The sequence below is a fragment of the Bombus pyrosoma genome, linkage group LG10, assembly GCF_014825855.1.
Source record: "Bombus pyrosoma isolate SC7728 linkage group LG10, ASM1482585v1, whole genome shotgun sequence".
In the NCBI taxonomy this organism is placed as follows: Eukaryota; Metazoa; Arthropoda; class Insecta; order Hymenoptera; family Apidae; genus Bombus; species Bombus pyrosoma.
In genome coordinates, this window is record NC_057779.1 from 4,183,862 (window position 1) to 4,197,377 (window position 13,516).

Sequence of the window (13,516 nt, forward strand, 5' to 3'; positions counted from 1 at the left end):
CTCGATCGAATGCGAGACAATTATCTCGAACGATCGATATGTATGGAGGCAACACACTCTGGCTAATTATGGAGCAGCGTGTTAAAGATGGTGAAATTTCTCCTTAGTTTTTCTACGTTCTTCTCACGGTTCGTGCTTTTCTCCGGCTCTCCCTGTCAAGTATTAACCCGGTAGCCTACTTCTTGGCGCCAACAGCCTCGAGCCTTTCGAAAATACTTTGCGTACCTACTCGCCGTTTCCTACGGCACGTCGGCTCGAAAGAAACCCTATTCACGCTCACAAAGGTCCGAGGAACTCGACGCCAGGTAAACGCCCGAATGCAAGGAAACTAGGAGAAACGCTTGTTTTTACCTTCGAGCGTAAACTGAAAACACCTATCACCTTCGCACTTCCTCGCCACTTTATCTTAAACCTGTGTAAGCCGAAGGGTCGATGCTGGCGTTCATTCGTGAAATTCACCATGCTTCTCGGTGAAACTACCTAAGCCTGTGTTTATCGTATACTCTCTTCGAGGAAAAGGGTTGTTGAGAAGTTTCAAGAGAAGGGTGACACGAGTACCGTAAGGGATATCCGCGAGGTCGAGACTTGGTCGAGTATGTGCATCCCGGAAGTATGTTTGGAATCCATTTTCTTAGGAACGAAGACAAAAGGAAGGGAATCGTTTCCGTTTCCTTCAAGACTTTTGCCCTATTTCAGTAAAGTTACGTAGCACGTAACAGCTATATATGTACATATACTGTACCGTTCGGTTAACAACACGTACGAGTCGTTGCGTAATTGGAGAAACATTTACAAACTCCATATATATATATTCGATATGCAAATGAGAATAGAAAGAAGAGAAAACACTTACCACCTCGGCAACGTTGCCGGAACCGTCCCTCATGCCATCTCTGTCCGTGCGTCCTCCTGAAAACGGAAATGCAAGACATTATGGAAATCGGATAGTTGCATAATTGGCGTAAAACGATCGCGCTTCGATAACTCGCGTCGTAAACTCTCACAAAGACGGACCGTACCGCGGCGTATCTCTCGTTCTTACTCGTATTCGCAAGGATTCAGGCCAATCGTCACACTCGAGTGGTCGACGAGCACGCTAGACGGAAGTGGCACGAGTGCGTAAACTGGAGTCGCGAGCCGATCGAGCACTCGCGTGAATATCATTCGACCTTTTTACCGCTTTTCAGGGAATCTGGCTCGGTCGTTCGTGTTATCTGTACCGACTTCCGCTCCCGCGTATAGTCACCGTTTAACAGCAATGAACGTAATCGAAGCGAGAAATTGTACTCGATTAAACGTTCGCAATTGCTCGATATATTTTTCCTCCGATGAATTATTCAGAGACGCTGAGTCGTCTAGTAAAAGTTTTGCAACGGAGAAGATTGCGCAACCAGTAGCTGTACGGGAACGCGTGTGAATGAATTGGATCGCGGGAGCAACGAGCTATCCAGGAAGCGCCATATCTTTCCCGTTTCTTCTTTGTTCTTTGCGTCTTGCGATTTTCAAACTCGCAATACGCGCCGTTTACCTTCTTCGTATCGAATCCGAGCGTAGACGAGATCGAGTCGCGATAACGAAACGTTCAATTAGCGCGACCGGAGTGCAATGACCAGCGCCGTCGCGCTAACACGTAATAAAACACGGAAACGCATGGTTAAAATTCAGCCAAACGAGGAAGGTTGGAACGGCCAGTTAATTAATAGAAAATTGAACCGACGCGGAGAAAATTAGTCCGAGGCATGAGCCGCGACCGATAGAACGGTATAACGTTCATGAAGATTTCATTAGGCGCGGCAAGATTTTTCAGTGACCGCGACCGATATCGACGCGATCGAACAGCCGCGGGTTGCACGCGTAACTTTGTCGAAATAATCAACGTCTTCTTTTCGTTTACGAGGCACAAGCGAAAGGTAGGTGACTCGGGCCCGCAACTTTTCCTTCCCAAATGAAATTTAACCGAACGTAATTAGCTTCGAGGTAACCGTGCGGCACGAGCAATGGCGTAAGTGGTGCCAAAGGATTTCCGAGAAAACTTCAACTTTGCTCCGTTGCCTGAGCCGATCTTTCTCCTCCGAGAGTGCGGCGCGCGCGTGATTCCGCTACGAATGGCCTAATCGCGCTGGCTTTTGCTAATAACACGTTCTCTTACGGCGAATCGAACCATTCGAATAGCAATAGTTGCCTTAGGTCTGCATGTAGAAGCGAGTTCGATGACCTGGACAACCGTTGAGTCGTTCAAGGTCTCGAATGCGTGATAAAACGGTCTTAAAGCTGCAATTTATGTCACTCGAAAACGATGACGAAAGCTGCGCTTTCTAGGTCACTGCGTTACGTGTTTATTACCTTATGTAATCGCGGGAGGAGTCACTGAACCGCTCGTAAAACGAAGCAAAATAACGCGAATATTTTGTCCAGTTTTCACGAATCGAGTATATTCGGTATTTTCGACTTGAATCGAAAGTCGACTCTGGTCGACCAAGGTACAATCGTCCGTTTTTTCCTGCATTCTTTCAGGCATTTTTTTTTTTCGAATTCGACGCCTTTCCTCCGTGGTTGAGACGAATCCTCGTAATTTCGTGGCCGTCTTCCCTTCTCCTAACGTTCTTGCGGCATTTCAGACGGAAAAGTGTTATTATCCGTCGTCGAAATGTACACCGAGAGTTGTCAGACAAAGTATACGACAGTTAAATAAATGTCACCCGCCGCGGCAGCACCACGAAATTAGTAGCTCCTATAATTTTCAGTCGCGAAACGCAAGCAATTACACGCGAATGGAACCTACGAAATTCGTCGATCCGACGAGCAAAAAATTTACGTGAACGTAACTCGGGCGAGTTATTTTTTCTTTTTTAACACGTTCGCTATCACGCCGCGGAGAAGAAATTCCACCCACAGCCCATTACTTTTTCTTTCAGAATTCTACAAAATATACCACAGATTTTTATTCCGGTAGTTTTAAAACCTAGTAAATGAGCATGTAAATCTAGTTCTTCAGTCACAAATCGTGTCACAAATATGTGACGCTGGGCCACATGGAAAATTTTATTCGATCCATAAAGTAAATAAAATTTCTACTGGAAAAAATGTGCCATGTTTAACTGTACAAACGTGTATTTAAAATTAATATAATTAATTTATATACTGTGGAACCTTTGTGAAACATATCCTAATACATAATTCTATTGGTTCACTCTCATTAGTCTTGCATACTTCGCATGCATACCATGTGGCAGTGGATTTTTTTCCTCGCACAAACACGGCATCTTAATCTTTTCTCTAATTTTATTGAAAAATGTTACATCCCGCTAAGATTGAGACCAAGGACATTGGTAACGATATCAAGCAATTTTAGTGCAAGATTATTTCTAAGCTCTAAATAAGACATTTTTGGAGAAATTAATTCTATTCAGCAGCCAATTCCCATTCCAAATTGTTATATCAAATAAGCGAAAGAAAACTTTCAAATACCGGCGTATTGCTTTTCGTGGCGTGGAATAATATGCCGTCGCCTGATCGCACCGATCAACCCCAGACATGTTTTTATTACAATCGAACACAGTACGAGCTTTTATTCGTTTTCTTCTTCAAGGTGCTATTTCAATTAGATCTGTGTTATGCTTCGTGGATATTATTAATACGTCTCGTTTGCCTTTCCATTTTTGAACTAAGATGTTATTTTTTCTTCTGAAAATACTCCACTTTCTAATTTCTGCTGAATTACAATCTTGAGATTACCTTTACGATCTTTCCTTAATGTCTCAATTGTATGAGTTTTATTTTTGTACAAAGAGATGGCTAGCTAGTTCAACGCTAATGTAATAATTGTCGATGTAGATGCAATAAATGTCCTTTTCCCAAATAATCATTTAATAATCTATAAACAACGGAGAAAGCATGTCCGATTTTATTGCGTACTGTATCTTTTCCAGAATAAGGAAGAATATTTAATACGAATGCATAATAACATTGATTCGTCTATCGAGAAAATTTTCACTAGGATAATAGCAATCCTTTATATTTTTTATCCAATACAGTAATACTTGATCAATTGTATGAAGTACGATTTATCACACATTTGCTCATAGAAGCAAAGGCAGCGAGGAGTTTTCTTATGTAGATTTCAAGGCATTGTTTTGCTAAATTGAGGGTGATAATAGAGTGCATAATAGTAGGCGTTCGAATGTTGCCCATGGCAATATATAATCCTAAGGATTGTTTTATTTCTTCAACCGAAGTTGGTTTCCATTCTTTTTGTAACATAGGAAGATGCATGTATAGGATATAACAAGAAAGCTCGAGCATTGGTGCAATTCGCAATTTTCTGCATGAGAAAATCGCCAAACAATAAACAAAACGCATCTAGTACCGAAATATTTCTCGGAAGATTTACTCTTAGTCCTTACTTTCCGGTAAAATTATGTAAAACGGAATCAATGTTTGCTTCCATCGAATCGCTATTACGAGAATCATCACAACCTTCAACGAGAGAATCATCGCTTGTGTTAGAAATGACTGGTAAATGTATTCTGTTGAGATCGTTATCGTCTGACAAAGTACTACTATCAAATAAATCTATGATATCTCCATCATATTATCATGCTTTCATCGCTCGAACCATGATATAGTATTCGTCTGCTTTTCATGAAAGATCTCCAGGATAGGAAGATTTACTTACTACTTTATGACAATTATGTATTATATGACAATAATATATATTCAAGATTACTTACATATCTGTTATCTATCTTAGCAATTGCAAAACTGAGTAACATCGCAGAATACACGAGGAGAAGAGTTGATACTTTGTTTTAATAGATTATTTTAACTATATAATATAACCTCAAATCATACACGCTGGTTATAGACTTGACCATTTTCGGCTATATTTGCCAAGTTCAGAGTAGGATCCATTTGTTTCCACAGAGATAACAAAAATTGATTGTCGTCACGTGTCTATGATGCTGTGCTCTCAATGGAAAATCGGTGCGTCACAGTGTGACGCTGGTAGCATCCGAAAAAATCGTACGTGCGATCGAGGCTAAAAAAAATTCGAATGGCCTTACAACGCCCTTGACATGCACATATACCGAATCATGTTTGTACAGTCGTTGGTTATTTTCTTGTGCAATTTTCAGCTTCGTCATAGTCGATTTACCTGATTTTTTTTTTTTCTTTTCAGTGATTCTCACAATGATCCACATTCCCGAACGCTGTCAACACGACATCATAGGGTGAACGCACAATAGGGAAAACCAATGCCGTCAAAGATATACACTATCGATGCACGATAACTCGAAAATATTAGCTTTTGCCATTGTCAAGAATCGATCGATATTAATGGATGTTGAACAAAAACATCTTTTGTCTCGTGTCGTGAAACGCTCAACGAATTACAGAAATTCTATCGATCACAATACTCTTTGTTACCTGAATTCGAAACAATGACGCACATCTTCTGGGTCACATGCTGTTTAAACGAAAACATGGGAAAGATAAGACCGCGAAATTCAAGTATGCAGAAGATATCGCGTAAAATGAAATTCATCGGATTTTCATTCTTGCACTTTGCCCGGCTTCTCGAATAAAATGGAATTCTATTTCGAGATTAAATCGAGCTCGACAGTGTCAGCGACATCAGGAAGGATTTTAATTGAAATTTTGTCGAAGTCTCAAGAGCAGAAGGCAGGCGGGTATGAAGAAGGTAGAAAGAAACGACTTAAAGAACACAAAAAGGACCAGCGGTACGGCGCATGCGCGCGTCTTACGAGAGGCAAGATCCGAGTGTTTTAAAAACACGCAAGAGGCGACGAGTGGGATTTCAAGGTTAGGCGGAGCGAGACATCTGAGGTTAAACGGCGAGCAAACTAACTCTTCTTCCGTAGCGCGACGAGAAATTAGAGAATCACATAAAAACTGTACGCGTCACGTAAAAAATCGTACGATTTCGATCCAACTGCGTTTAATACTATTAACGGCCCATAAGAGTCCTAGTGATTATTATTGCTCTCCCTTCTGTCAAGATTACAGACCATAATCTTCCGAGATGGATCCATTCAAAAATAAATGGCTCTTAAAGATCGAACGGCAAATTGGTTCTTTGCAAATTAACGCGTTGCTTTATGCTTTGAATCGGTAACGCAATCAAAATAGCGGCCGTATATTTGTCGCAGCTGTAATCGCAGCCGCTATCGCTGCTGTCGAATAAACGTAGCTTATCGAATAAACTCGATAAGCCGATCCAAAAACAAACGATAAGAGAAAAAAATAGATCGACGTATTAGTTAACGAAATTGGACGCGCGTTTATTCAACTTGCCGAAGATAAGCTATCGGTGTATACAAGGGACCAATAACCGCGGACATCAACATGCGTACTCACCTTTTTTATAAACCGGCAAAATTTTGGCGATTCTCGAGTCGCCCGTGTTATCCAGTTCTCGAGGTTGCGAGCGACTCCTCTTCGAACAGTGTCCTCTTGCTTCGATATTTCTTCTCGTTTGCACTTAATCGCAGTTTATCATTTACCCACTCCTATCTATCCTTTTCTCTTTAGCTTCCTTTCTCTCCAACACGATCCTAACCTCACCCTGCACCAGCACAACTACAATACACTGTGGCACGACCGACACTCCGCGAACGATCCACGACGTACGGAGAACGCCTCTGTAGGCGCACCTCTAAAGACAGACCAGAAAATCGTCGAGACGTTTATTCCGTCGTTTTCTTTCTCCCCTTCCTTCTACTTCTTGGTTCCAACGCGCAGAGACACGATCAAGAAACTATTTTCGAAATTCAGCCGCTTTCCAGAACTCTGATTCGCGACGAAACTTTATCTTTGGCTTTGGAATCTACGCGCCACACGCATATGTCAGTCGGGGGTAGCTCGTGAAAAAGGAACTACACGCGCACGCTGCGGCTTTCTTCTTTCTTTTCCTCTCTTTCTCTTGCACTGCACTCTTCCCTTTCGTTTTCTTCCTCCGGTTCTCGTGTCGCGTATTCTACCTGTCACTGACGATAGCGTCGTTGTTACGTCGCCAGCGTTGCCGAGTCAGGATGGATCTGCAATGTGTTTGAATTTTCCGCTGATTCGAGGAACGTGCCACCGCGAATAATTCTGGCAGCAAGAGAGCCGGTACCGTAACAGTAGAGCCCCCCCGTTCCTTTCTTGCTCAAATCTCATACGTGCCCCTTGCACGGTTTCTTCTGTTGTTTGTTGCTGCTATCACTGGGAAAAAAGCAACGGAGTACCCGTGGTACACTGTTGATCACGACTCGAAGGGTACCGTCGTATCGCGAACAACCGGAGAAACTCGGAGCCAGGAGCAGCCGGTTCGTCGTACCGACATTATTTCGACATGGATCGCCGTATCGATTTACTCGTGATTTCGCGACATCGCCGCTGCCGGATCTTTCAGGTTATAACGGACAGAAGCAGGACGACTTTTTAAAAATGCCACGCACCGACCAATCACGAACACGAGGGCACGGAACGCAGACGGTACAAGAAGATAGAAGAAGAGAGAAAGAAGTGGAGCCGCTATATACACGCGCGCGCTTGTCCGCTTGCTCGTACACACTACGTACAGGTATATACACAGGCACCGAAGGGGGGATCTCGCGCGCGCGCACGCACACACGGACAAGCGGCGACGCGATCTTACGGGTGTTGTGTCGTGTCGATCCTTCCCTGCTGCTTTCCAGCGATCTCACCCGCGACGATCCAAGATCGACACGATTTTACGCACGCCACTAACCCGAGGACGAACACTATTGTGCGACGAAGAGGGCGGAAGGGGAGAGGGGGGCTATTCGTCGCAACGTTTCGTGGAATGTCCGGCGTGAGTTGCGTGGCCAACCGTCCGTGCGGCTAAGGTAAGTTGAACTGAGCAGCAGCGCGCCTACGGTAAACGAGATTAAAGCTCCGTACCGGCAGAACCGTGGTATCGGCCAATCAGCGCGGCGTTTTGCGCGACTCGACCAATCACCGTACTCTCTCACCTGGCGAACGGTTAGCCCAGGTGCAGCGGCTAAGGCGCCATTGCCTGGCGTTGGCACGTTACCTGCTCGACTCCTGGAGGGGAGTTGTCGACAAAAGACGGAGAAGGGGTAACGTGACAGAGAAAGTCCGGCTTTCCGACGAATGAACGAAAGAGAAGCAACTAAGTCACGAAAGGGGGAAGACCGGAGAAAGAAAGAGAGAGAGAGAGAGAGGCGAATTACGGTAAGCCCACGTTCATAAGCGTAACTTGGAACATTCGTTTTCACGAATTTTCGCGATCGACTTTCGCCATTGTATCACGCCTTAATACAGAACCATATGTCTCTGATTGATCGAATATCGAGAGGTATAGGCGAGAAAATATAGAGTTTCAGAGAATAACGTCGTTTCTCAATTGCAACAGCGGCGAGGGTACCAGCGCTCAGCGCAGCGTCTGCATTGTGCCACCGGAGGCACGTTACGCGAGGAACTTGGCCGATGATATAGACGGAGAGCGTGGTGGGAGAGATGGCTGTTATCTAAATTACTCTATTTTCTCGAGGGACCCTTGCAATGGATTTTTTTTTCGATCGTCTGGAACGTCGATATCGAATCAAGGTGGGTGTTCCGGCTGTTCCACAGACACGGCCTCTTTTTTTTCTTCCACGTTCATCCTTTTTTCTTTTTCTCTTTCCTCCTTCCTTCTATCCTTCTGTTCCTCTCTCTTGTTCTCCATATGATGCACCTTCCTCCTCCGCCAACGTTGGGGAAATAAGTGTCCGATTCGGAGCAAGTCGGTGCACCAAACACGAGTCATATTTAATTTCGAGATACTCATCTTTCCATTAGGACAACGACACGCCTGATGTGCACAAGGCAGAGGACGTTCTACGGTAGGACGTTCGTTTAGGTTTATCGAATCCGAAACGAAGCAATAGAATCGTTAGAAGCACACGGAAGGGACGTTGCCCGAAGCTAAAAATACTTTCTCCGTTTATTATCGTATCTATATATCATATGCTACGTAGCACGAGTATATTGCACTATTGTCGTTGTACAGCTGCACCGTAAATATTTATTCGTCACGCTCAGGTTAAACCGGGCACAATCTGCTTTTACATTTTACGACAGGGAATAATCATTATCTACGCACGCCCAGGAGACGCAGAGGGAGTAATAACGATGAAAATAAAGACCGGCGATCGACGAATAAATTGTAAAAGGAAAAAGGAAGTGGAAGGTCTTTTACCTGACGAGTACGATTTTCACGCGGAAGATGGTTACCTTTTTATTCGAACGACCGACAAACGAGTGGATTCTTCTTAGAAATAAAGTGCTCTGCAAATCGGTCGAGTGAGACTAAGGGGTGGGTGGTGCGGTAACGTTAATACGGCCAAGGAAAGATAAAGTACTGACGGATATAACAGGTGGGAGCAATATGGTGGCGTCACTGAATGGAGGGCGTACTCTCACGCGTTCGGCGTAGTATTTGCTCATTCACTCGTTCCTATTTTATTGTAGCGCCGTTTCGTTCACGGCCAACCCGCCACCACGTGGATTAGGGACATTGAAGATTTGTGAGAACGAGAGATACTCGATATCTGTCTGCTGCTGGCTGGCTGCTTTCCCTTTTCGTTCCTCCGTATCACCTTCGAGCAAGCCTCTCGTATACAATTTCGTATCGCGATATCGCGATACGTTTCAGAGACGGAGATCTACATGCTTGCCGAATTAGAGCGTGTAATCAAATATCTATAGAAGCCCGAACTAGGGTTTCCGCTTACTTCGATCCATTCCGTATGCTACACATGTACTTTTCTTTAATCTTGTATTCGCCGAGAACGTAGCAATCTGAAAACAAGAAAAGAAACAGTTACGCAACGGAATCGATTACTTGTTGAATTTCACGTGCCTACACCGATGGAACATAATTTCGTCGTTTTTTTCCCAATGTGATCGTCATTCCGATTTACCTTGAAACGAACATGACCATCCGTAGAATTTCATGCTCGCGAACAACAAGATACCAAGTCATCCTTGACACGAATTCTATCAGTGATTTTTATTTCAATTTTCAACATGCACGCGCTTTCCAATGACCAACGAATCGTAGATACACGGAAAGAGGTGACGGGGAGAGAAACGGGTTCTCGGGCAATCGTCTGGAAAGAGTTAAATCGCCGACAATTTGCTAAAGACAAATCGTACTCGGCTTTGCCTACTAAACTAATGCGTCCCTTCTAAGAATCTCATTTGGCTTTACGATCGTTCCGAATTCCTTAACTCTACTGTTTCCGTTATACGCTCGTTTCTATCCTCCAGTTAGCTTGGCAGTGAACATCCCCCTTGTCGACGACATGTCAACCATTATTTCCAATGAGCCGTTACGTTACGTTTGCTTCGCACCTTCTACGCATCTGGATGATCCAGCAAATACACATGTACTTAATGCCATGTAATTTTGTCGAAATCGCTTTAAGGTTCGTTTGTCTCGAGCCAAATCGAACGTTCCCCTCGGCTGGCTGATAACGGAGCGCCAAGGGTGGTGGTTCTGATTTCTCTGTGAACGAAAACCACGAAGCCGTATACGTACAGGCACACCCGGCTCACCCTCGACAAAAGTAACTTTAGACCGCGCTCGTCGGCGAATTAATCGGCTTTTCGAAAGTTGGCGAGCGCGTGGAGGAGTTTTGCGATCACGCGCGGCCCAATGACGCGACGAATCGCAATTTACGTCGATTCGACGAGACCGGGCACCCGTGTCAAATTGCTCCGACAACTCGCGATGCGAACGTTTTGACAAATTGAGGCAGTTGGTGAGCGACGGTGCGCGGAAATATTACGTTTACGGACACCGGTCCGGCTACATATTTTGTCGAGGACGATGGTTTCCTAAAAAAATAGAGTCGAAAGGCGCCTCGTCGTTCGCCGGCAATGGGTACGATAGTTAAGAAAGTAATTGCAGATTCGTTTATTATTTTGTAACAAGGAAGAAAACAAGACGGAGGAAGAGGAGAAAGGAACCGAGCTAGGAAAACGAGATAGAGAGGAGAAGGAGAATCGGCGAACGGGTGGACCGAGTAACAAAGAGGGGAAAGAGGATTGGCCGCGGTATTCAACGAGCTGCTATTCTACGAGCTGGTTTGCATAAAATGCATTGTAATCCCAGCGCACAATGCAGAAAGCTCAAGTTTTACCTGCCGGTGTAATTAATGCTGTCCTCTCCGGACAGCTATGGTTCATGCAGACAGAGCTCAATGATAATTTACGAAATGAAATCTCTCGCATCCTTGTGCGTGCCGTAAAGGACTGGTCGCTTCCTTTTGTGCGAACGTGCCCGTCTGTAAATGCGTAGCCGGGGCTTCCTCTCGAGAGACTTTATGTCGCATCTTGCCAAATTTCACATTCGAATGCTGCCATTTAAATTTTTAAGCTGGCAAATTCAAATTTGAATATATAAATTTAAATGTACGCGTTTGAATAAATTTTAGGTTAAATACATAATAAAACAGAACATACTAGCGATTTGACCACAGAATGGGACACGTGTCCAGAAATACGTATCGAACGTTCTTGTCCATTTCGAATGGTCTCTAGACAATGTGTCTGCAACGATGGGCGCGGCTTAAATAATAGCGTAACACGTACGTACGCAGGAATGAGTGACACGTAATTATTACAACAATCGCGCGTAACCCGATACCGCTCTCTTAAGACTATTGGCGCCGAGCATACCTACGCCTACTACTTTATTCCCCTCTCCAGCTCTTTTCCATTTGTCCTGGTAAACATAGATAAGCCGGGCTACCTAGTACGAGCGATTCCAGTCAACGACTTTGATCAAACTAGATATCGACGCTTTGAAAATTGTGCCCCGCGCTATATCTATCTACGTATCGCTCCGGCTGATCCATCCGGTTGTTTGACATCTTTCATAGCTAGATCCATCGATGGAAACCGATTCTGGTTCTCGATATCATTGTTACATCCATGTACAACTAGATTCCTTTTAAACAAAATAATCGTTCGATCCAACAATCGTCAGTTGTACGAATTGGACGAGTAACTTCGTTATATCTATTTGTCTCGGTACATACCATCAACGGTTGTTTGCTCGCATAACAATCGAGCTTTTTCCCTCGGCCGTATTGTTCTTCCGTGTTTTCCGAGCCATTCGTTGAATACTTTCGCTCGACACCGCGTCCTCCTTATTCCAACGCACGTACTTGCATCTGGAAAAAGAGATCGTGTTATCGTTGAAGCGCAGGAAGATCGCGGTATTTTCCATACGTTCGTGACGTGTCATTAAAGCTGCCGCGAAATTTTCCTCCGTATTCGTCACGAATCTCGAATCGCGTATAGCGTGCACGCGGCTCGTTCTATAGGTTTTTGTTATTATCGCGACTAATTTGGCCGCGCGAATTTCCAGGCAGATCGTTTATTCCAGCTATCACCGTATGCTTATTTGCGAACAATTTTCGTTACCGTTCGTCGCGTGTCATTCCGGTTTCCGGGACAAAGCCCGAAATATAATACTCGGGTATGCTCCGTGTATTTTCGGGCGATTCGCAGCTGAATATCCCGTGTGATAGTCGTGATCGTTACATGAAAATCAGCCCTTCGAACACGGTGACGCGGTATGAGGTAAACTGCAACGCTGGTGGAACAAAATCCAGTGTAAAATGATGATGGTCGCAGTGACTGTGCGACAGTTCTCCCATCGTTCGAAATCACAGGCTCGAATTTAAAGCGTTTCTTTATTACCCAACGCCTCGTATCTTTTTATATCACGACCAGGCGATAAAAACCGGAGTACTCTACTTTTAACGAGATACCCGTTACACAGCTTCCAGATGTCTCCTTAACGATACAACCGTAGGTTCGCGAATATCGCAAGAAACCGGCGTTGAACGAACAAGAGAAGGAACGACGGATAGAACTGCAGTTTTTCCAGAACGACCGTATCATCCGGCAATTTTCCTCGTTTCCTTACAAACATTCTGTTTATCGCGTAACGCGAGCCGCACGCGAAACGTGTAACCGAGCTGGAAACGCGTGCCGTTATCGTGAGATAGAATTAAAACGTGAATGGTTTCTCGCATGGTTGTGGTGAACAACGGAGGACGTATACTTCTTTTAAGAACACGATGCGTCTTGTTTGAATAAATAAACGGGACAAAAAGGCAAACCGGTGCATCGACGGGAAGTTTAACCCGCGGTACGTAAATATGCTTGGACGAGGAACAACCGATGTAAACGGGTATATCCGCGAACACTGGTTGCTGCCAGAACTTTGCCCATTACTTTCCCAGGACCGGGCTTTTCCGTGGACTCGATTATCGCGCGATATCGATTTCATAAATCTTGCTGGAGTGCCGTGCAAAGGCGACGTTCCAAGCCCCTCTCCTCTTTACCGTCGTCGTACCGTCGAATCAATTGATTCTCAATTGAAATGAAAAACCGAAACTCACAAGGTTATGAAGATCCGCTCGGCTATTACCGATATGAAAAACTGATATTGGAAATCGTTAAATATCCA

The 13,516-nt window shown here is 44.5% G+C and overlaps 1 protein-coding gene and 1 long non-coding RNA gene across 4 annotated transcripts in view; one reads left to right on the forward strand and one right to left on the reverse strand.

Annotated features, from left to right (window-relative positions):
* The window catches only part of LOC122571907 (putative uncharacterized protein DDB_G0271606), a 106,077-nt gene extending 98,226 nt beyond the window's left edge, over window positions 1-7,851 (reverse strand). The window contains exons 1-3 of one of the 3 annotated variants that reach the window (XM_043736222.1): window positions 7,661-7,851; window positions 6,379-6,676; window positions 854-909 (exon numbers count right to left, since the gene is read on the reverse strand). In XM_043736222.1, coding sequence (XP_043592157.1) covers window positions 854-886 — 33 coding nt within the window. In that variant the 5' untranslated portion in view covers window positions 887-909; window positions 6,379-6,676; window positions 7,661-7,851. Of the gene's footprint in view, window positions 1-853; window positions 910-6,378; window positions 7,059-7,135 lie in introns of all 3 variants that reach the window. The other 2 variants (XM_043736221.1, XM_043736220.1) reach the window with 2 other exon arrangements.
* Window positions 7,826-9,750, forward strand: LOC122571914. Its single transcript, XR_006318291.1, has 3 exons — window positions 7,826-7,871; window positions 8,013-8,220; window positions 8,402-9,750. It is a non-coding gene; the product is annotated as an uncharacterized LOC122571914 (long non-coding RNA).
* The last annotated feature ends 3,766 nt before the right edge of the window (window positions 9,751-13,516 follow it).